At 36.7% G+C, this 23,994-nt stretch overlaps 2 protein-coding genes and 1 pseudogene across 4 annotated transcripts; all 3 read left to right on the top strand.

The window, feature by feature from the left end:
- Positions 1 to 1,221: 1,221 nt before the first annotated feature.
- Positions 1,222 to 10,937, top strand: LOC109094036 (E3 ubiquitin-protein ligase TRIM39-like). Of its 3 annotated transcripts, XM_042727067.1 has the most exons (9): positions 1,223 to 1,388; positions 1,977 to 2,111; positions 4,248 to 4,939; positions 6,023 to 6,118; positions 6,324 to 6,557; positions 7,586 to 7,733; positions 7,820 to 7,864; positions 7,996 to 8,022; positions 9,546 to 10,937. In XM_042727067.1, the coding sequence occupies exons 3-9, from the start codon at positions 4,250 to 4,252 to the stop codon at positions 10,085 to 10,087; spliced, it is 1,782 nt and encodes a 593-aa protein (XP_042583001.1). In that variant the 5' UTR covers positions 1,223 to 1,388; positions 1,977 to 2,111; positions 4,248 to 4,249; the 3' UTR covers positions 10,088 to 10,937. The 3 variants fall into 3 exon arrangements, with proteins under 3 accessions (XP_042583002.1, XP_042583001.1, XP_042583003.1); XM_042727068.1 differs by lacking the exon at positions 1,977 to 2,111 and having other exon boundaries at positions 1,222 to 1,388; XM_042727069.1 differs by lacking the exon at positions 1,223 to 1,388 and having other exon boundaries at positions 2,111 to 2,235.
- Positions 10,938 to 14,341: 3,404 nt separating this feature from the next.
- On the top strand, positions 14,342 to 20,695 carry LOC109094035 (putative transcription factor Ovo-like 1). Its single transcript, XM_019107710.2, has 4 exons — positions 14,342 to 14,941; positions 17,774 to 18,012; positions 18,212 to 18,503; positions 19,587 to 20,695. Exons 1-4 carry the CDS (start codon positions 14,842 to 14,844, stop codon positions 19,922 to 19,924), a joined length of 969 nt encoding a protein of 322 aa, XP_018963255.1. The 5' UTR covers positions 14,342 to 14,841; the 3' UTR covers positions 19,925 to 20,695.
- Positions 20,696 to 21,680: 985 nt separating this feature from the next.
- Positions 21,681 to 23,529, top strand: LOC109094033 (annotated as a pseudogene).
- The last annotated feature ends 465 nt before the right edge of the window (positions 23,530 to 23,994 follow it).

The raw sequence follows: 23,994 nt of genomic DNA, 5'->3' as shown, positions 1-23,994 counted from the left end.
AAAAAACATCTGTTTTTCTACAGATTTAACACTACGTCAGGTTTTTCCATAATGAGGCTTTGTTTTGTACATATGACCTCTGGTTTACCCCACAAACTGACCGCACTTTAAAGAACTTTAATTCAGTCATGATCAGCTCCAGATCTCTGTAGAATCACAGGTTTTGCAGTGTTATTTATACATTCATTCATCATTTTATTTCAGCTGCCGGTGAGCATGTTGAACTGTCATCTCAGTTTAACATGCTTTACAATATTCAAATTCATTTAACAGAATTCCACCATATTCTCCCAAAAAAAAAAAAAAAAAAAAAAAAAAAAAAAAAAATAATACATAAAAAAAAGTTTCAAACAAATGATGCAAAACCTTTTCTCAGAAGAAATTTTGTGGTCACGCTTTATTTTAAGGTCCAAGTCCTGTTATTAACAAACCATTAACTATGACTTTTGCCTCAATAAACTCCTAATTTGCTGCTTATTAATAGTCAAGGTAGTTGTTAAATTTAGCTATTGGATAGGATTATGGATTTACAACATGTGCTTCATAAGTACTAATAAACAGCCATTATGTTAATAATAGGAATGCTAATAAGCAACTAGTTAAGAGTGAGAATTAGTCTAATACTGAAATGTAGTAGTCCAATTTTTCTGAATTTTAGCAATGACTTTTATCCAACTGGTGTCATTTTGTGTAGTTCATCATATAAACATTTAATTCATATTAACAAATTATCTTTTTTTTTTCCTTTATTTTGAACCGTACAGAATAACATTAAATCTTTGCAGATTCTCTCTGGGTTTGGTCATGATCCTTGTCAGTATTAGTTACAACAAGATGTAAACGACTTATGTTTCTGCACGATTCTTTTGTCAAAGCCTGACAACGAAGTGTGTGTGAAACAAGCAAGTGATTTTGCTTGGAATCTCATCAGACAGGTTTAAGCGCACTCTATCTAGGAGAAAGGGGGAGAAAGCAGGGTTGCCAGGTTTTCACAAAAAATACCCGCTCAATCGGTACTCAAAACTAGCCCAATCGCTTTCGAGGGGGGTCCCCCGTTAAAAATCACTTCCTGGGATAAAAATACACGTGTTTTGATGGGGTTCCCCTAGTAAAATTCGTATTTTCAGGGGCTAAATATCATGTTATTGAGGTCGTTTATCAACCCGCGGACATGAAAAACCACCCCCCGGCAACAGAGTTAAAGTAGCCCAATTCCGCAGGAAAATCGCGGACATGGCAACACTAGGAGAAAGCAGCTGAGGAGGGATGGAGGGGCAGAGCAGTCAACCAAAAGCAAACAACATGTAAGATTTTCGATCATACCTGTACAGTTGGATACAACACGAGGACAGTATAAGAGACCACCGGATGAAGAAAAAATTACAGAGGTAATTTACTTCAAGATTTAATGTAAATACAATTTTATGACTGTTGATATAGATTTGGCGTTAAGCATTAAAGTCAAAAACTCTAATAAAAGTATAGTTCATACTAAATCATAGTTAATAATAATAATAAAAAAATGACACTTAAGCCACACTTAATAACGAATGAATGTCATTGATCAGATGACAAATGAAACCAGGAAGTATTTATTTGAGAGAAAGACTGCACAAGCACACTTCTCAAGCAAAACTATTTTTATTTATTTATTTATTTTTGCTTAAAAAGGGACAAAACGCATCTTACCACTTGTCAGACTCGATTCAGAGACGCTGTGGTGAAGCACACTGTGAACCTGACTTCATACTGAAACTCACGGGCCTGGCTGGTTAAATGTTACTGAAAAAAAAAAAGTTTGTTCTGAGAAAGTGTTAATTTGTTAGCAGGTGTAACTAGGTTTGATATTTTGTTGTCTTTATTCAGTGACATTCTGGAGTTTTAAGTGCCACTGACATAATAGTACCATTAATTGGCTGCATTTGTGTGCATTTGTTCATTTGTTTCCTTTGTTTGAAATGGGTTTGGATTCCCAGAACCCACCCAGCTGCTCCACAGGACTAAGATAGTTAAAGGAAGGAAGATACCACTGAAGCAGACAGATCTGTTACACAACATGTGCACACTCTAGCCAGTAGTGCCTCATTCCAGTGTGAAACTGCTGATTAGAGGTGAGAACACCATTTTCATCTCAATGAAACTAACCTAAATCCTGGACTATTGCTACTAACACACACCGACCCAGTAATGCTATAGGTTGCTTTTGTCTGAAGATTGACAACTGAACAATTGTTGGTATGACAACTATATTTGACCTTATAAACTGCATTTGAATGTTACATTGGCTCTAGTGTTAGTACTTGTGACTATTCTCAGCGCTTTCTTATTGACAAGAAGGTCAACAAGGAAAGCACCAGTAAAAGGGTTATAGTTACCTAAAACTAAACCCATAAAAATGTGTTACTTGAAATAAAATGAATGTTAAACGTAATAAACTAAAACATTTTTTTATTTATTTCAGCCATATGCCAAAGCAAAATAATTTTTTTGTTTGTTTGTTTTATTTGAAATAAAATTAATAATAAAAAACTTACATAGACATCTAAAAAGCAACTAATAAAAAATAACAAAAACACAACCAAATTACTACAATTTTAACTGACCGCAAGGCAAGGCAAAGTTTATTTATATAATAGCACATTTCATACACAATGGTAATTCAAAGTGCTTTACATATAAAATTAATTAAAATTATCATAAAAAAACATAATCACAACAATAAAACTAGGAATGTAACATTTTTAATGTAATTAAATTTTTTTTATTTTAATAATGATTTAAAAATGTATTTAAAATTAATTAAAACAGTAAAGAAAAAATTATTATTCAAAAATACAGTGCGATCAGTTTGGACGTAGCACAGTGCTCCTCCAGTAAATGCACAGCTAAACAGATGTGTTTGGAGTCTACATTTAAATGTGGCTTATGTTTTAGCAAATCTGATCTCTCCTCAGAGCTGGTTCCAACTGTCGGTGGCAAAAAAGCTAAGAGTGGATTCCACTTGTTTTGTGCGAACCCTTGGTATTTCTAACTGACTCGATCCTAATGATCTGAGTGGTCTGCTTGGTTTATTTCCAGTGAGCATTTCTGCAATGTATTTAGATTCTAGGTCATTTAGTGATTTATAAATGAGTAAAAGTACTTTAAAATCAATTCTAAATGTAACTGGAAGCCAGTGTAAGGACCTGAGGACTGGTGTGATATGCTCAGATTTTCTGGTTCTAGTCAGAATCCAGGCAGTAGCGTTCTGGATCAGCTGCAGCTGACTTTTAGTTGTTTGACCCCTAGAGTCAAGGTATGCATTCATTTTGAGAACTTCATCTTTGTTTCCAAATGCATTGACTTCAGTTTTTTTTCTCTCGCTTAACTAAAGAAAGTTGGCACATCCAACTGTTAATGTCTTCAATGCATTGGCAGAGGGAGTCAATGGGGCTGTAGTCATTTGGAGATAAGGCTAGGTAAATCTGGGTATCATCAGCATAGAGTGATAGGCAATTTGGTTCTTTCTCATTATCTGACTCAGTGGGATCATATACACTTCTAGTGAACAGGTTTGACTACTTTAGGAATTTCCATGAGTACAAATCTTGTTTAAGCATATAATGATATTCTAGGGAAATGTGTGCTTCTAATTTTGTAGCAACAGTTTGGACAGGACCCTTTTCTATTCTGACATGACAATGCCTCTGTGTATAAGGCATGGTTCAAAAATAAATGATCGATTCAGTCAGTGTGGAAGAACTTGACTGGTCTTCAGAAAGCAGAATCCTAATCCCAGCTGAACACCTGGTGTGACTTTAATAGCAGGCCTTGAGCCAAAAACTCATCACCAAACACCAATGACTTGTACATATGGGTACAGTCACACTTCCAAAATTGTTGCAACAGAGATAGAAATAAAATTTTTAAATATATGAATTATGTTTCCATCTTTGTTGCCACAGTTTTGGAAGTGCCTTTTTCTGTTCTAAAGAAGAGGGTATCCCAATACTTTTGTCCATATAGTGTGTGTAAAAGTCATTGTTGTTTGGTGATGAGTTTTTGTCTCAAGGTCTACATTTAAAGCCACACCAGAGGTGTTCAGCTGGGATTATGTTATTATTATTATTATTATTTAAACCTTTATTTCCTATCCATGTCATTCCAGTCAAACCTTTACATTTCCTTTCATTTTTGCATTTTTCCCCCATTGTCATCTCTGACCTTGCCATTTTTCCCCGTCTCCTCTGTATTTTTTCTCTGCACAGCCATGCCATTCTCAGGAAGCTTCCTGTCTGAAGAGCAGCTGCTGTGCTCCATCTGCTTAGACGTGTTTGACAATCCGGTGTCCACGCCATGTGGCCACAGCTTCTGCATGACCTGCATCGGCCACTACTGGGACTCGGTGAAGCACTGCCAGTGCCCCCTCTGCAAGCAGACCTTCAAGAGAAAGCCTGATCTCCACATTAATCGAACTCTTCGCGAGATCACCGAACAGTTCAAACGCATCAAGGAAAACCCTGGGGCCTCTGGAGGGGACGGGGCAGGTAGAGATGCTGAGGAAGGTGTAAGAAAACAAGACTCAGTGGATGGGACAGTAAGGCAAGGCCAACTTCCAGGTTATCTTCTTGAGGAAATGAAGCGGAGACTCACACGGCACAGGGCACACAGCATTTCTCCGGCCTCTCACAATGAAGCAGGGTCTGAACTACCTGTCACGCCAAACACTGAGAGTACTAGTGACACCCAGCCACCTGGTTTTGCCAGACAGTTGTCCTTGCGAAGGTATACCCTGAGTGGGGCGGCAGATGCCATAAAAGTGCCCCTTTGTCCAAAACATCACCGTAACCTGGAGCTGTTCTGTCGATCTGATCTGGAGTGTGTTTGTGTTGAGTGTGGACTAACGGAACACCAGTCACATGACATCACATGTGCCGAGAAAGAGTGGCAGAGTCATAAGGTAGGATGAAATGAAGAATAAGCGACAACAGGAAAGGCTTCACATATAAACCAAACAGTGGCCCAAAAAACTGTTATTACTTAAGTCACTTTAAAAATGTGTGAATTTGATTGTCTAAAAAAAAGAAAAGAAAAAAAATATATTAACGTGGCATTTGCAAACAAATCAGTCCACTTTTCTGAGTTTTAGCAGTGACTTTTAACCAACTGGTGTCACTTAGTATACTGTAGATCATCAATAACAGGTTACCTGGATAAAAAAAAAGAATAATAATAATTGATAAGTGCGCTTATGCTTTTTTAATCTTTAAAACAAAACAATAAACAATCAAATAAATAAAAAAAGTTAAAAAATGTATGCTTGTGTTATCTTAAAAAAAACAACAACAACAGAATAGTAAGGTGGGATGAAATGAGGAATAAATAAGAACTGATACTGAAACTTTTAGCAATGTTTTAGTTTTAGCAATGACTTTTCACCAACTGGTTCATTACATTAACGTTTTTTGATGAGACGATACTTTCCAAATACCTTTTGTCTTAATTTTTATACCGTATAAATTTGTTTGAAGAGTGTGTTTATCCGATCAGTCTTAAAAAATAAAATATGAAATAACAAAGCAACAACAACAAAATATATATATATATATATATATATATATATATATATATATATATATATATATATATATATAGATATATATATATATAGATATATAGATCATAGATTAAAAAAACTATAAATAAATGTATTTGCCCCTGATGGCAAGCTGTTGTACCCCTAAAGCTACAATTTTAGCATTTTTTTCTGAGTGTACAATTGGAAGTGTGGCTTTAGTGTCCACATACTTTCTAGGTCCACTGATTATTATTGATCTTTGGCCACTTTGGTTATTCAAAATCAAGAAGCTCTCACTTTTTAAAAAAAAATTAAATACTAGATAGGATGTAAAATTGTATGGTAAGAATACATGAAGCATTGACATATAAGCACCTGTTTGAACTAAAACATTGCAATATATGCACTAACTGGTAAAATCTGGTGCACTTCCTGCTACATCATTTCCTGTTTCCTTTCACACAGATGAAGATTGGCATCACAGAGACTGAGATACAGGAGATGACCAAAGAGAGGATGAAGAAAGTGGACGAGATCAAACAATCGCTAGTTAATATCAAAGTGAGTAACGCAGCAGCTTCCCTTGTTTTCTTCATCCCGCACCATCTAAAATCCACAAAGTCTTAGAGAAAAGTGAACAGCTTTTTTTTTTTAGTGAAGCAGGACATTTGTTCATACAGTATCAGGGTTGTTCATCACCCTTAAATCTAGATATATGATGAAAACCTTCCATCATCCTTGCTTCTGCTTCCCCTCTGTGCTCCAGATGTTGTCAGAGCATGAGGTACAGCGCAGCATACAGCTGTTTGGGGCTTTGATAAGCTCTCTCGAGCGCAGTCAGGCCGGGCTGCTGGAAGTGACTGAGATAAACCGTCGCTCAGCAGAGCACCGGGCTGAGCTCATGATCAGAGAGCTGGAGCAGGAGATCACAGAGCTGAGGAGGAGAAGCACAGCGCTGGCTAAACTGGCCCAGACTGAAAATTACATCACTGGACTGAAGGTCTGTAATGTTGTTATGTGTCAAGACAACATACACATGCCTTAAACATCAGATTTCATTTGAGTAATAGACTGTCCAGGTCATCTTTTCAGTCTCTTCTAGTATTTATTTTATTTTAAATGTCATAGAGACAGAAGTGGGTTTGTTTGACATGAGCCAATAAGAAATCACCTCAATGCCATGGCAAAAGCATAGCAACACACACAAGCTCAGAATACCTTAGCAACCTCATACCAGAGCCCTTAGCACTCATTCACAGCACCACAACACAACCATGTTTTGCTCTAACAAAAACATTTCTTCAGTATTTTAATTAAAAATAAAAACTGCACACTACCAATCAAAAGTTTTAGGTTGGTAAAAGAAATGCTCACCAAGGCTGCATTTATTTGATCAAAAATCCGGTAAAAACTGTTTTCACAGTATTGTGAAATGTTATTACAGTGTAAAATATAAGTGTAAAATAGCTTTTTTCTGTTTGAATGATTTTTAAAATGTAATTTATTTCTGTCATGGCAAAGCTAAATGTCAAGAAACATTATTTATTATTATCATAACCGAAAAGAGTTATGCAGCTTAATAAACAAAAAATATTTTGGGGGGGATTCTGTAATAAATAGGATCAAAAATAGCATTTATTTGAAAGAGAAATCACTGGATCAATGTAATTGTCTTTACTGTAACTTTTAATCAATTGAATGCATCCTTGCTAAATGAAGGTATTACTTTCTTAAAAAAAAAAAAAAGCTTACTGACCCCAAACTTTGAACAGCAGTGTAAATAAATAAGTAACTTTTCAAACCGGCAACTAAAACCTATAGTTAAAGTTAAATATAAATATATATTTATATAATATACACACTAAAAACCTTTCTTTATCAGTTTGCCAGAGAAGTTTAAAATGCTGTAAGACATTTCACAATGGGAGCAGTCAATGAACAACTGACAAACTATGACTATGGTATGAGAAAGTAAGCATGACTTGGCAAACATCAAGCTCAACAATTGCTCCTGGTCTTCCTCAACAGGGCTACTCTGACGTCAACACTCCCATGTCAATGAAAGACTGGACGGGCGTCTCTCTGACCTGTGACCTTGGAACTAAAGCAGTTTACAGCTCTGTCTGTCAGCTACTGGAACAGTTTAAGGAGGAGCTTCAGAAAGTACCTGCAGTCTGTGAGTGACACCTGTCTAACACTACACTACAGTGCCATCTAGTGGCAGATGGAGAACTTACTTCATGTGTTTTCTTTCTGCTCTAGGCCTCTCTGTGTCTGCTAACCAATCACCGGTGAAGTCACACCCAAGTAAGTAAGACTTCTGCTGGCTAGTGTCATCTGTGTCACGATTCATTATTTAACTGTGGATCTACAATTACGAAATGCATTTTTAAACTTCATCTTTTCAGTAACAATGATCTTATTTTAATGTTTTGCAGAAGTGAAGAGAATACAGGAATATGCAGGTTTGTGTTAAAGATTACATTTTATTGCTTTTATTGCGGTGTTTATATATATATATATATATATATATATATATATATATATATATATATTTATATATATATATATATAAGCAGGTACTGTAAAGTTTTTTTTTTCTCAAGACTTGATAACATGTATGCCCTGTTATGTGTAAAGTCCTAAATTGTTGAGATAACAGTTTATTGATTGTTAATTCTTGCACATCTCCTCTGAATCCCTTGAAGTCCATAAGAACTTCAGCTCTGTTGTTCTCGTGCAAGCTGTTCTTGACTTGAATGTTTCTGAGCATTTGAGAACTTGTCAAGCAGTATGACATTCTATAATTAATCTAAAACTGTCAAACTGCATTTTTCCTCATTTCTAATTTGTAGTTAATTATGTACATGCTTTTATATGCCATTGTTAATTGAGACAAACCATAGATTTCTGTGCATTATACTTCTGAACTAAATAAAGAGGGCTTTTTATTAGTTATTAGTTCATTTGTCTGATTTATTATTAGTGTTGGAAACAGTTCTGCTGTCTAATATATTTGATGAATAAAAGGTTAAAAAGAACTGCATTTATTCAAAAAAAATATTCTAATAATATATATTCTAATAATATATTTTGTTTACTATCACTTTTTATCAATTTTAACACATCCTTGTTGAATAAAAGTATTGATTTTATTTAAAAAAAAGAAAGAAAAAAAATTACTGACCCCAAATTACTGACCAGTAGTGTATATTGTTATTACAAAATATTAATATTTTAAAAACATAGCTTCTTTTTTTTTTTTTTTTTTTTTTTTTTTTACTTTTTATTCATCAAAGTATCCTAAAAAAGTATCACATGTTCTGAAAAATATTAAGCAGCAGAACTGTTTCCAACTTTGATAATGAATCATCATATTAGAATGATTTCTAAAGGATCATGTGATAATGATCCTAAAAATTCAGCTTTGCATCACAGAAATAAATGATAATTTAACGTATAATAAATGTAAAAACAATTATTTTAAATTGTAATAATACATCACAATATTACATTTTTTTTTCTGTATTTTTGATCAAATAAATGCAGGCTTGATGAGCAGAAGAAACTTCTTTCAAAAACATTAAAAATAGTAATGTTTCCAAACTTTTGACCTGTACTGTATATATATATATATATATACACACACTGCATTTCATTAGCTCTGCATGTAATCTGCATAATGACAATAAAGTTGAATCTAATCTAATATACAAATTTAATTTAATATAAATGATATAATTTACATACAGCACCAAATTTTTTCTATATGTAATTTATTCCCGTGGTGGTAAAACTACAATTTCATCATCATAACTCCAGTCTTCAGTGTCACATGAACCTTCAGAAATCATTATAATATTCTGATTTGGAGTGTGTGTGTGTAGATAGACAGACAGACAGACAGACAGTTAGTTAGTTAGTTAGTTAGTAAGTGTGAAACATCCAAAATCTAAAAAGAGATAATTATTTTTACTTTTTACACCAGTGGATGTGACCCTGGACACCAACACTGCTCATCCTCGTCTCATCCTATCAGAAGACAAGAAGAAGGTGTGGTGTGGTGAAAGGCACCAACAAGTTCCCAACAACCGCGAGCGCTTCGACCGTGTAGTCTGTGTCCTGGGCTGCGAGGGATTCAGCAGTGGCCGACACTACTGGGAGGTGGAGGTGGGTGGAAAGACTGACTGGGACCTGGGAGTGGCGAGTCATTCCTGCAACAGGAAGGGTAAGATCTCAGTCAGCCCCAGCAACGGCTACTGGTTTCTTAGCTTGCGGGACAAGAACAACTATGTCTTCAGGACTGAGCCTTCCACTGCCCTACCCCTCAGCCTGAGACCTCAGAAGATAGGGCTGTTTGTGGACTACGACAAAGGCCAAGTGTCCTTTTATAATGTGGATGCAAAGATGCACATTTACACATTTATGGACAATTTTTCGGAGACCATTTATCCATTTTTCAGTCCCTGTACCAATAAAACAGGCACAAATGATGCTCCGCTGGTGATCACGCCTGTCCTTCTGGATTGAACAGTGAAATGGAAACTTTTTATGAGCAAACATATGATTCGAAATGTTGTTAACGTTCCTTTTTTTTTTTTTTGCCTTGTATAGTAAATGATTTATCTGCTGCCACATTGGCACTTCATTTTCATTGATAACATAAAGAGTTTGTATCACTAGGATGACCATACTTTCAAATTTTAGCATTGTTGTCCAAGTATCGTGCTATCTACAGTCCTCATACATTATATGTACAATTCCTGCATGCTACTGGTTAAACTACCTTTCAGTCATTACCTTCTGCAAATATGAAAACAATAAAAAAAATGTAAAAAAAAATCCCAAGCAATTTTAGGCAATTTAGAAATCCTGGCCAGGGCCTTGGTAACTCTACTTTCACTGCTCTGGTCTTTTTATACCAACAAATATGCTAATTAACCTCAGCAGTTTTTAATTAATCTTCTCTTCAGAAAGGAAAGACTTCCTGAATAGCCATTACTTTTCAGGCATGAAAGAGAACATTAATACTTTAATACAAGATGAATATTAGTAAATTCACGTGATTTGTTTGTAAATTTGCTTCATTCATTGTTTCAGGCCTGTACGGTTCATTTGGCCTGTTTTGAAATGTAGCCTTATTCTCACACACTGCACTTTAAAGTTTCTGTTACGATGAGTACTTGAACACGATGAAATAAACATTATAGTATCAGACGGCAAGTTTCTGCAGGTAATTTCTTACTTTATAACATCCCACTCTTTCTCTCTCTTTCGTATGCCTTAGTACCAAGACTGGGCCCTATTTCCCAACAGTGGAGTGAGACTAAAGTTATGCTGCTTACACTTACATAATACCATCACAACCACCTCGTGTCTGTTAATGATGCTGTAATCAACACTAACTGTATTTACATTGTTGTATTTACCGCTCTAGGTAACTCCCAAACCAAATCCTAACGGTATTTTCTGTCTGTGCATCGTTCGTGTTGCAGCATGTCAAAAAGTAACTGTCAGAGAGAGAAAATACCCGAGGGCTGACTGCAGACGGCGAGGCTGCGCCGCCAGGTGGCAGACCTACTGGTTTTAGAACTGCACTTTTTTTTCCCCTAACGTTTCCTAACGCAAACACGTGGTTGCATTCGTCTTCGCCATCTATCCAAATGGCCCTTTATGACTTATTGGTCTATAAAACTACATAACGCAAACTTCACAGATGCTGACCTGGCAAGAGATGCCCCTGCCAATCTGTTAGACTGATCCATATTGAATATATAAGGGAGATCAAGGATAGTCACAAAAGCAGTATCTCAGTATCTATTGTTCTGTATTTATTTTTTTCTGTTTAAATTTGTCTGAAAAGCATAAATTAGGATACTTAATGGCAGTTTCCATAGTGACAACATGGCCCAAAATGCATGTTGTCACAAAAGGTCATAGTGTGTTCAATAAACTTTTTTTTCTCCTTTGGGGAATCAATAGAAGAAATGTTGATTTTTTTAATCATTATTATTATTATTATTATTTTAAGGTATGTGTCTATTCAGAAATGTACTTTCAAAAGTAAATATAGAATGAGAATTACTCACTAGTAAAATTGTGACATTTAGTTATGTCTCCCTATATGCTTTATAATTCATCCACATGCATTTATGAGTTTAGATGGGGTTTTTTTTTTTTTTGGGGGGGGGGGTCACAAAAAAAATTGTAGAAAAAACAAAAAGGTATGGAACAGGTTTAAAAACTCAATACAGAACATTCCTTCATATTAACACAGAACATTGCAGTCTATTTTTACTGACTTTTTTGGGGGGGTGTTGTTTTAAATTGTATTTTTATAAATACTTTTAGTTTTTCCTGTTCTCTGGCACCAGCTATTTCTGTGATTTAATGTTAGTTATGTTTGATATTATCACTTCTAAAACACGACTAAAACTAACTTAATACTTGCATCTGAAATTAGTGCAAAGTTACTTACTGTAGGTAGCATCTGTAAATGTCATTTCAACAAATAGATATGTGCATGAAATGGGCATTCAATGTCTACTATAAGGAAAATGAATTAAAATATGAATTGTGTTCAGAAATTAACCAGAACTTGAGCAAAAATAACCAAAATATTTCAAATGCAGTAGCAAAAATGATCTGTGGTAAATTCCTTTATTTGCATATTTGAATACTTGATTTATGTCACTGCTAATTTGTGTTTAGTTCATATATTCAGTTCTGAAGAGTTTAAATATCTCTGCAGATATTGTGTTAAACTACTGTAGCTGTGCTTATGTTTACTGCCTCAGAAGTGTATGTTGTTCAATGTGAAGATAACATAAAATATACTTTTATTAAAATAATTTAATTAAAGCTCTGAAAACACTTTAACATACAGACAACACTTAAACATACAGACTGCCACTTAATAACAAAGGGGAAAAAGATAGCGATGAGAATAAATAGCTATAAAGAGTTCCAGGAAGTTCAACAGATGACTATTAAGAAAAAATAGCATCATGTGAACTTTAATTTCATCATGGCAGAAATCACAGGTGTAACAAGCCAAGCAGGAACATACAACTGACATAACAAAAAAACGCAGAATGAGAGAGTATGCGTGTGTGTGTGATGACTGTTACCATATTTCAATGGTAGTGAACATTCCTCACTAATACACTGCAGAATGTGGATCTGTGAGAAGAGTTTTTCCAAACTACCCTTTCAGACCGCAAATCGATTCTGGTCAACAGGTGTGACGCACGCTAAAGTCATGTCACACAAACACTGTGACAGTAATACATGCTGGTCACAACTCCACCCAGCTGTGGAAAAAACCCACATGTTTAGTAAAAGTCGCTACCAGTCATTCCTACGGCTTAGAAGTGAATGAAGCAAAGCAGGCTCTGAGCAAGACGAGAAGAAGAGAAATGGGGGAAGGGGTGAGGTGATTGTCAGAGAAATGGTCGTAGGCCGTCTATCAGGTTGAGCTTGAATGTACTGACTCTTGCCCTCCTGCCAGCTCTACTTGCATGGCAGTCAACGTCTCCGTCTCCGTCTTCGAGACCTACGTAAGGGACTTCCGTCTCGGGGCTGAACTGATTTATAAAGGCTTGTAGAATGCAAGGCCTGCAGAGTCTAGAAACGTTGACTGTATTGTCACTTATAGATCCCTAAAAGTTTAAAATTGTGATCGTTTCTCAGATTAAATATTAAAGAGCAGTTTTAGTGAGGGAAGGATGGAGAGGCTGATTAAAAAAAATAAAAAATAAAAAAACATTAAGCCAAATGTTCAGCCTCAACCACTCCAACAGCCCAGACAGCATACCTGTCATTCTGCACACCTACACTCCTTCTTTCACTCAAAGTCATTCTCTTTCTTATTTATGGTATCATGTCTTCATCTTTCTGCCTGTTTGCTTTTTGTTTTTTTTTACCTCAGCCTGTTTTCCATATATATATAGTTCTCTCGTCTCCTCCCATTATCTAGGTCAGTAACAGCTAACATGATGAGGAAAAATAAGAATTTTAGGACTTCATGTAAAGTTTGGTTTTCATATCATGCAAGCACTCTGCAGGCCTACATACAGCAGGATCATTTTCGCAAAATATACAGTATGTTTACTGCTACACATTTCAGCTTAAGCGAAACTATGGTCATCAGAAACTTGCATGCCAACAAGAAACCGCTGGAACTGAGTATTTTCCTAATAGATTAATTAGCATCATAATGGACTGCTGTTTTGTGTGGCCTACACTTGAGGCGTTTTTTCTTAGTTTAACTGTCCTTAACTATTGCCTCATTAATAAGGTGTGAAATGCTGGGGGGATTAGACCTCATAAGTTTCAATGCAGCATTGTTAAAGTTTCATTTTCAGAGGAACAAAGAGCGTGCAGTTGAGTTACAAGGAAACTAAACTATCATCATCACATCACTGGTTGTTCCCATATCTAATGCTTGGAATAATGAACAATAAACAAATTTGAGTTAGTGTCTACACTAAGCAAAAAAATATACTAAGCTGTTTCGTCCATATTTAAATGCATATATACGCACTTAAGATAAAAACTACACAGGGTTTTTTTTTACATTATGTAATAGGCAACTTTAACTATACACTCGGTGTAAGATTTCTTTTTAGCTCGTTTTTGGTCGCATCTTGCCTCGCCTCACACACATTCACTCCGCTGCCACCTTCAAGCGGAATTGTTCAAGGGAGGGGGAGACAGAGAGAGAGAGAGAGAAAACCGGTTGGACAGGTAAGACACAGAGGCCGGACTGGGTCGGGTTTGTTGTCACCGTTATATTCAGACGCATGCGCATTGTTACATGTTTCCTCATGAAATGTGTACCTGCGCTCTAATGAGCCACTAAAATTCGTTTTGTAGTGCGTCGGTTGAGCAGTTTGGACTATTTACCTGCCACAAACATCACCTCCCACCTTGACAAAGACTCCTAGCTGTGTCTTAACCTTCCGGACTGAGTGAATTTCCGAGAGAGACTTGGTGAATCCAGAGTAGCGGAAGACGGCGGAAGGTGTGAGCAGAAGCGGGTGAATGTAGCTCCACGGAAACCTGTACAGGTACAAAAACTTTGAGTCAAGAGGCGTGCGCATAGAGCGAAGAACTCGGCTTTGCTTTTCCAAACTGAGGAAAAGGCAATCGAAGACACCATCTAAGAAGGACTTTACACTTATTTTGTATCGTGGAGCAGTTTTTTATTAAAAGTGGGTCGGTGTTTAAAAGCCTGCCGTTTAATTTGGAGAGATAGCGGGGAAGGACCTCGGGAATAGACCATGCCACGAGCTTTCCTAGTGAAGAAAACGGGGAATTCACCCGGGAAGAGAAACTGGAGCGATCTGCCGGATCATGAACGCGGTGACATTTATATCCCAGGTGAGACGATACAAAAGTAAACACTTTTTTAGCTCACAACCCGGATAACGGTACGGATGCATCGATGGCACATTCAGTAACTAACACAACAGTTTATTCCCAGGAAGTCAAGCGGTGTTTAAGACCTTAGTTACAGCTTATTTGTGCATTTTATTTTTTAATTTTTAAAAAACTTTTTGTGTTTTGCTTTAGTAGCCTATAGGCTACTTACACTTGCATATATTAAAAGGTGCATACAAAACATACTTAAATTTAACTGTCTTTGTGAGTGATTGAACTAAAAATGCTTTTATAAAACGAGTATGTGTGTAAGAGGGCCGTTATTGCTCCTTTAGTTGACCTTCAGACCCAACTGTCTTCCTTATAACATGAAACTCATTGCAACACAGTGGCCTACACAAAAATAGTTAAGTTCTGTGAAATTAAAGCACATATAAGTTTTTTCTCTCTCTCTCTCTTTATTTTCTACTGAAAGTTGATGTCTAGATTAGACTATACTAGTCACTGTAATCACTTTTAGATAATATATTGGGTGGTATTTATTTAGGCTACTTGTATCACAACCAAGTTACTGATAACTGCCTCATTTTAACAGTTTTTGGAGGTAAACAATTCGGCTATCGGGTCACCTAACGGAATAGACTCAACTGTTCATTATGAGCCCCTTCTTCAGTTTCTACTTACAGGCGAAATGAAATATCTCTCTGTAGTGACATTTTTAAATAGCCTATTATTTAGGCTACAATATTAACAGCTAAAGACGAAATGTGTGTAGGCTAGTAGAAGTTTGACATTTTAAAATAATGCGTTCAGATGTTTTTTTGTGCTCGTCAGCTTGCGGGGTTTTTTTGTGAAAGTTTGAGTCATTTGCATAACAGCCCATTCATAAACTGAACCAACTTGAAACAGAGACATTTATAGCATTGATTCATGCAGGTATGTCAGCAGGTTGCTGTACCTGTTCCATTCGTTGCCATAACGATCAGTGAGTTGTTTAATTAGGCTCATAAAGAGGTTTTAATCTTTGATTTAAATTGATTCTGATATACAGCAATACCGACATGAAAGTCTAATCTAGCCTACTTTTACCTCCTTTCTTTCTTTCTTTCTTTCTTTCTTTCTTTCTTTCTTTCTTTCTTTCTTTCTTTCTTTCTTTCTTTCTAATCAATGCAGCATCCGTTTTAACGCGTCGTGGTGCTTTAGTTTGTCGCCGGTGATATGGTTTTGGGTTAATGTTTACAGCGGTGAAGGAAATAACGGGCTTCGCCGCGCTGTCTCCCTTTCCCCGCTACACCCTTAGCAAACACACACACACACAGCGAGTGTACCTTTCACCTCACTTTTCGATATCAGCTGAACAAACCCGGAGCACAGGCATTGTTACATATTTATCGACGTCGCCTACCCATTTTATGACTATGTTTTAACCCATTCTTTAACACGGTTTCGTTCTTTTTAATTGTTTTATTCTATTTCACCATGCATGTGACAAAGAAATGATGAAATTTACTTTGAAGGTTTGATGACAAGAAATGTGATAATTTGAAAATAATAATAATTATAGTAATAATTTTGGAAATCTACATTCATTGAAAACTTGCTTTGACTGATTGGATTATTGCAGACTTTACATTGCGTAATTAGATCAGAGATATATTTGTAATAGTTGATGCATTTAATTAAAATGCTTTTTTACTCATTAAAAGTAGCCTAATCAAAAAATGCATCAAATTTTAATAGAATCGAATCTGTTTGTGCTATTTAAGATCAAATCAGCTCTGTTGTCGTTCATCTTCATGTTATTGTTTGTGGTGTGACTGTCTGCGAAGGGAGGGGTTGGCAAACATCAGGCCAAAAGCAGAAAGAAACAATCACTGCTATGTACTGTTTTTATGTGTAGCTTATTTTAAAAAGTAAAAAGTAAAAAAAAAAAAAAAAAACATTTAAATAAATAACAATATTTTATAAATCACACAGACATTCAGCACTGAAACTACTAAGCTGTCATTTGGTTTCTTCATGACAAGAAACCAGCTACCTCTACAAGTCTAAACTTAAATTATATGGTTGCTATGAAATATAGATTGTTGCATGTTACCGTTAGGCACTGCACACATCAGATATTTGCATTATAATTTGCAACCCAGTCGATTGTGCCACACCAGAATCAACAGATTCATTGTTCAGGCTACAAGTATTAGTGTATTTGATCATCTGAAATCTCCATGCAACCAATGTTGTCTCTCTCTCCTGTGACCTAATAATCTCTTCAGTGGATGTGTAAGGTATGATCGAACAACCTCTTAGGAAAGAACATGATAGTTTACCGGCAAACATTTGCAGATTATCCATCTGATGTATTGTGTTGCATGGAGGTTTGTATAAAGGGAGCTCGAGCCTGTGCCTCTAGCTCAGCTGGTCTGACTGGTAAAGCAGTAACAGGAGTGGTTTAACTTCAGCCCGGCACAATACGCTCACACACTCATGCACACCAGCCAACCCACCCACTCACACTTGCATTCTCACACACCTGGCCCGGAGGCACAACTGTCCCCCTTAGCCTCGAGAGCCACATACACACCCAGTTTCTGATTGTCTAGCAATCCCATCCTTCATCTTCAGCTATGTAGGATGTAATCCACACTTGTTCACAAAACCTAGATGTTATGCTGGAAAGATTTGCACATCTTGTGCTTGTCATCATTTGTCTTCTTTACACAATACTCGGGCCAGATATGCAAAGCAAATATTGTTGTAACTCGATTAAGTTTTTTGCTCTCAGTTTGTACTATTATAATATCTGACGCCAATGTCGCCTTTATTTTCCTCAAGTCTCCATGTCTCCCGTTGCACTTCGAGAGGAAACCGAAGCCAGTCCGGCAGAGGTGGCACTGTGCCTGTCCACTCGCAAGGACCACAGCATGTACACATACAACCAGATGTACACCAATGACCCCGGTGCAGTGGTTCCTGCGGCTGAGCTCCCATCATGCACTGCTCTAGGCCAGAGTCCAGAGACCGAGCACATCCGAAGCACACACAACAATACATACGTGCGCACTAAAATAAAGGTGAGGCTTCTGGAAAATGTTTACTTTTACTATGTTGATCTAAGATCTAGTTACTGCGGCAATAAGCTCATATTCATGCCACCGTTGGACATAATTGCTTTGCGAACTGCTTGTGTGTGTGGGTTATACTCATATCACTTTACTAGTCTGAATGTTTACACTACCACTAATTTAGTCTTTGTTTGTTATCTCGCTGCAGGTTACCACAGGTGAGCTTCCCAAAGAGGTTCCACCTATTGTTCCTAGCCTAACTACAAGTCCACCTGCTTCTATAGCGACACCTTGCTCCCCTCCTGCCGCTAAGTCGCCTTCAGCGCAGTCGAGTGGTGGTACTTATGTTTGCCAGGTGTGTCAAAAAGTTTTCCAGTTCCAGCGCATGCTAAACAGACACCTGAAATGTCACTGTGAGCAGAAGAGACACCTGTGCGACTTTTGCGGAAAGGGCTTTAACGACACCTTCGATCTCAAGAGGCATGTCCGCACACACACAGGTGAGAGCTTCATCTGTTTGTGATTTAATGGAAGTATAGCCACAAATAATTGGGTGCTGACTGGATTCTGAGATGTGGATGTTTTGGAGGGGCGGGATTTAATCATTTTCACTGGAAGATTGAGGTCAAAAAAATATTTTTTAATATATAGATAGACTACAGGTCCAAAACGCTTGGAATAAATGGTTTTTGAAAAACGACCAAAGCTGCATTTATTTGAATAAAATATAATTTATTCCTGTGATGCAAAGCTTCATTTTCATCATCATTACTCCAGTCTTCAGTGTCACATGATCCTTCAGAAATCATTCTAATATGTTGATTTGGTACAGAAATTATTATAAATGATCACTGGTACTCAATTATTAATAATAGTTTTTATTATTATCAATACTGAAAACAGTTTTTGCTGTTTAATATTTTTGTGGAAATCATGCTAAATATTTTTCAGGGTTCTTTAATGAATAGAAAGTTCGAAAGAACAGCATTTATTTGAAATATAAATCTTCTGTAACAATATAAATGTCTTTACTCTTACTTTTGATCAATTGAATTACATTTTTTTCTTACCCCAAACTTTTGAAAGGTAGTAATTCACAGTTCCCACATAAAATTAAGAATTTAACAATTTTAACAAGAAAATAAAAAATGTAACATTGATAATAAGAAATGTTTCTTCACTCTTAAAAATAAAGGTGCTTAAAAGGTTCTTCACAGTGATGCCACAGAAGAACCATTTTTGGTTCCACAAAGAACCATTCAGGTTCTTTAAAGAACCGTCTCTTCCTTACCTCTTTATAATCTGTAGAACCTTCTTTCACCACAAAGAACATTTTGTGAAACAGAAAGGTTCTTCAATTGTTAAAGGTTTTTATGGAACCATTTAGACAAAAAAGGTTCTTCTGTGGCATCGTGAAGCACCTTTATTTTTAAGAGTGTTGAGCAACAAAACAGCATATTAGTTTAGAAAAAAAAATTATTTGAATACTTTTTTGTTATTAGAAGAAAACGTGCTGTTATGCCAACATGCAAAAACTCACTTCACCTTTTTCAAACAAGAATATTCTTCTGTTCCTTCTGTAGGTGTTCGTCCATACAAGTGCAATCTCTGTGAGAAGGCCTTCACTCAGCGCTGCTCTCTGGAGTCCCACATGAAGAAGATTCATGGTGTCATGCAGCAGTACGCTTACAAGGAGCGCCGCAACAAGCTGTACGTCTGTGAAGAGTGCGGCCATACAGCTTCTACCCAGGATGCATTGCTGCGCCACCTTCACACTGAACATCCAAACAGTGTACTCCTGCTTGCCAAGGGGGCACGAAGACAGTCACCAATGATGAACGCTACCGGAGATGACACCTCCCAACCTGGTTCCCCTCTCTCTCATAATAGCGATGACACTGTAGGGTCAGCAGGGAGGTAGAGAAAGGGATGTTTCCTAAAAAAAAATACGCATTCTAATTGTTTCATTCAGAAAACAGACATGAGGGAAGAGGGAATTTAAAAAGGGAAAGTGAAGTCATGCAAAATGCTGTTTTAATGGCAGTTCGCTGAGATTCAGTTTACACTTTTGCTGCAGAATCAGGCTTTACTTTTCCCTGTGAAACACACAAAAACAGACGATAACATTTACGGCATAAGTATGCACTAACTCAGTTTACATAATAATATTATTATTATTAAAATAGATGAAACACAACTCAGGAGAAATCAGGAGAAATACACAATTCAATGTGACATTAAATAGTTTCATTTTTACTGTGTGGGACAATGATTTTATGTAGCAATGTTTGAACACTAAAATGAACTCTGCGGCGACTGATAGTTACATATCAGCAGTCCCTGAATGTTTGAAAAAGGGATTTAGAAAGGAAATTAATTTTTTTGTTGTTGAATAACTACTGTATGTAATATATACTTGCATAAATTCATCATAAAAAGATTTATATTTATCCTGGTGTTATATTTTCCTGGGTATGTTTTTTGCTAGATTTTATACATTTACTTTCACATGTAACAACCTTTAATACTTGTGTTTTGGGGTTATTATTTTTTGTACTTTTTATATTCAAAAGCATCACATATGTAATAACATTTTAATTTCTTGTCACTGTTAGAGAAATTAAGTTGGCTCTGTGGAAATCTATAACAACACACCTACACAATAAATGTGTTTTTGTTGATGGTTTCAAAAGAAGTGTGATTCATTCTCTTATTATTTCACAAACATACTATCAGAAACCCATTTACTTACTTAGAACTTAATTATTGATTTTATAAAGTATGTTTTATGCATGATTACATGCATGCAAACAGTTATGGAGGCACATTAGACCAATAAAGCATTTTAGAATTTGCATGCAAGAGAGCATGAATAAGAGACAGCAGAAGAGAAAGACATTCAGTGGGTGGATGTTGGCGGATTCCAGATCCTTGTTCGGTCTTGTTCTTGGAATTCAGTGTCTGTTTCATTGTGGGGCCATCAGGCATTAACGGCTCAAAGGTGCCTATCCCTTTAAAACCGTTATTTTCAACAGCACCAACGCATTCTGTACCACCCTTTCTAACTGTAACACTGCACAAGAATTTCTCGTTTACAACGAACATAATTGAAGTGAGATTACATGTTCTTCTTACTCGAGCCTAAATTGGGGAAATTAACTACTAGTTGTATATCACTGCAAAACATTAAACATCATCCAACCATATTGTGTGTGTTTAGTCCTCATGCATTCTCATGCATTATGTCATGTTTCACAGCGTTTTGAGCTTTACTAAAATGCACCATCAACCCTTTGAGCGGCGCTACACATGTATCTTTGGACGGAAATGACGCAACTGCAATACTTTCGAAAACACAGGGGGGGAAACTGTGGGCAGCTAAATCCTAAAGGGTAAATATAGCATCCCAACCCCCCACAGATAATTTACTAATAGTAATAATTCACATGCATTTTTAAAAAATGATCACTCTAGGATCTGACATACTGTGTAATCCGAATTTTAGCACGTCGGTTGCAAGCAAATAACTTATTAGTTTTTAATGTACATGCATACATACATAAGCCTAGTATGTATCTATTCTTGTATAATGAGGATAAGTCAGTCGCATTACAAATATATATGCAACATGAATATCTTTTACTTTTTAGGATGTTAAGTGCATGTTCGATGCAAATATGCCGACGGACCAGGTGTGTTTGGGTAGGAAGGCAGCGCCCTGCACCTTCATGCCCAAACCCTCATGCAGTGGTTAACAGAGTTGCGTGACCGCGCCAAAGAGAAAGGCTTGAAAACGCAGGCGAAGATCCTGCAAAACTTCGGCGACGGGATCTGAGGAAGCATTATCGGGAAAACGGTGAGGGACTTCAGTGTAGTGCAGACGTTGATTTTCTCTGAAATGTTTAGAGTAACCACACTCTTTCTTTATCTTAAACAGTTGTTTAATATGTCAGAGTGTCATGTTTACAGTCTTCTGTTTTATTCCTGAAAGGTTCTGATGCTCCAAACAGCTTGGCTACTTCTTGCCATAGGAGCAGCATGGCTTTCTCCAAACAGATGGAAGAACCTCAGAGGGAACCTTCAGGAAACTTTAGTCAACATATGGTTGGTTTAAAAAAAAAAGAAATGAGTTGCAATTACTTGCTCGAGTTAATATTAGAAAAGTAATGACTCACTTTGCTGAAGCAAACACAAAAAGAATTTAGAAAGGAGAAGGGGGCCAAGAAAAAGAGAGAACATGCCACAGAAGAGGTCTGGCTCACTTTGTATAGACACACACAGGGTCCTTCACAGTGGTAAGGCAAACAATAACACAAAAGTCTTGCTGAACAGCTCATTAAAACCGCTGCTTGTACCTTAACTATGCTGTTTTCCTATACACATGCCTGATCTTGGTAGCAAGTACACTGCATGGTCATCAGTTAGCACACTAATTCAGAAAGATCTTCTGGTGAAGACGCACAATCCTGCCAGGTGAGATATAAACTGCAATCACTGCCCTGGTTTTCTGCTTTCACTTGAGTTCAGTTGCTCTTCATCTTTCTGTTTTATTTGAGGTATTCTTTGACTGTTTAGGGTCTGACTCTAGCCGAGAAGCTGGATTCAGATGAGACTGGGATGGCTAAAGAACATGTGGAGCAAATGAGTGAGGGAGAGGACACTTGGGATGGACCAGATGTTGTAGACCTGACTTCAGAGGATGAGGAGGAGCAGGAAGATAAATAGAGTAGGTGAGTAGAAGCAGGTTGGCTTTTGCATAAGTGCAATGACGTGTCTAAAATGTTTTGCATGTTGGGAGGGTATGGAGGAGCACCGTAGTGGCATATTAACTGTATCAGTAACTTGAGTCCACCCATAGGGCCAGCAAGTCTTCAGAAAGGCGTGCCACAGCTCTTTCTGTAAACCAGGTCAGAGGTCACGTCTCTGAATCAGATGCCACAGGAAAAGAGACGGTGAGAACAGCGATGGGTGGGCATCTTCCACCTGGCTTTTATGACATTGTGTTGTGTGTTGACTTCATCAAAACAACAGGGTAAGATTAAAGATTATGTGTGTGGTACAATTTTACTCTTAATAATAACAATGTAATTTTATTTTAAGTTCTTCTAATGCATAGTGTTTTATAAAACTGAAGAACTTTATTATTCAGTTGTATTTTGAACTCAACAGGGGAAGCAGTGGTTGCAAACAAGAATTGGTCAAGGAATTACAAAGTATTGGAGTGACCTTTGATGTCAGGAAACTGAATGTGGGCGACTTCCTTTGGGTGGCACGTGAGAAAGTGACACCTGTTGCTAGTAAAGCAACTAGCAATTTTTCCGTTTTACTGAGATGCTGGACTAGTTACAAACCAGTAGATGGCAGTGTTGCTCTTAAAAAAACTGGCTTTTAACAGTTTATTTGGGACACATTTGTAAGTTGTTGTAAACCTTTGGGAGTTCAAGACCCCCGTTTGTCTGAGACAATATTGGAAGGCCCTTGTATCTCAGCTGTTATGTACTTCTGTTATAATAAAAGCAAATAAACTAAAAATGATGTTATATCATATCAGTTTAATACTGTACATCTTTATTTATTTTTTTACATTTTAAATGCCAAATTATGTCAATATATCATATTTAACATATTAATATAAAGATTTAAATATAAAGTTCATCCCAAAAATTAAAATGAGCTAAAAATGTACTCACCCTCAGGCCATCCGAGATAAGTTTGTTTCTTCATTTGAACACATTGGATTTTTGTGATGTTTGTATCAGCTGTTTGGACTTATTTTGACAGCACCAGTTCACTGCAGAGGATCCACTGGAGAGAACAAGTGATGTAATGCTACATTTCTCCAAATCTGTTCTAAGATGTAAATCTGTTCTAAGAATTACATCTTAGAAGGGTGGTTTAATTTTGCGTCCACCTGTGGGAAAAGAGCTGGTGCTTGATTACATAATTGAGAGGAAGAGGATGGATGATCTGTGTGGAAGCATCATAGGTGAA

Source organism: Cyprinus carpio, chromosome B7 (genome assembly GCF_018340385.1).
Source record: "Cyprinus carpio isolate SPL01 chromosome B7, ASM1834038v1, whole genome shotgun sequence".
Classification (NCBI taxonomy): domain Eukaryota; kingdom Metazoa; phylum Chordata; class Actinopteri; order Cypriniformes; family Cyprinidae; genus Cyprinus; species Cyprinus carpio.
Note: the sequence above shows the minus strand (reverse complement) of the source record. Positions and strands in the feature narration are given on the sequence as shown.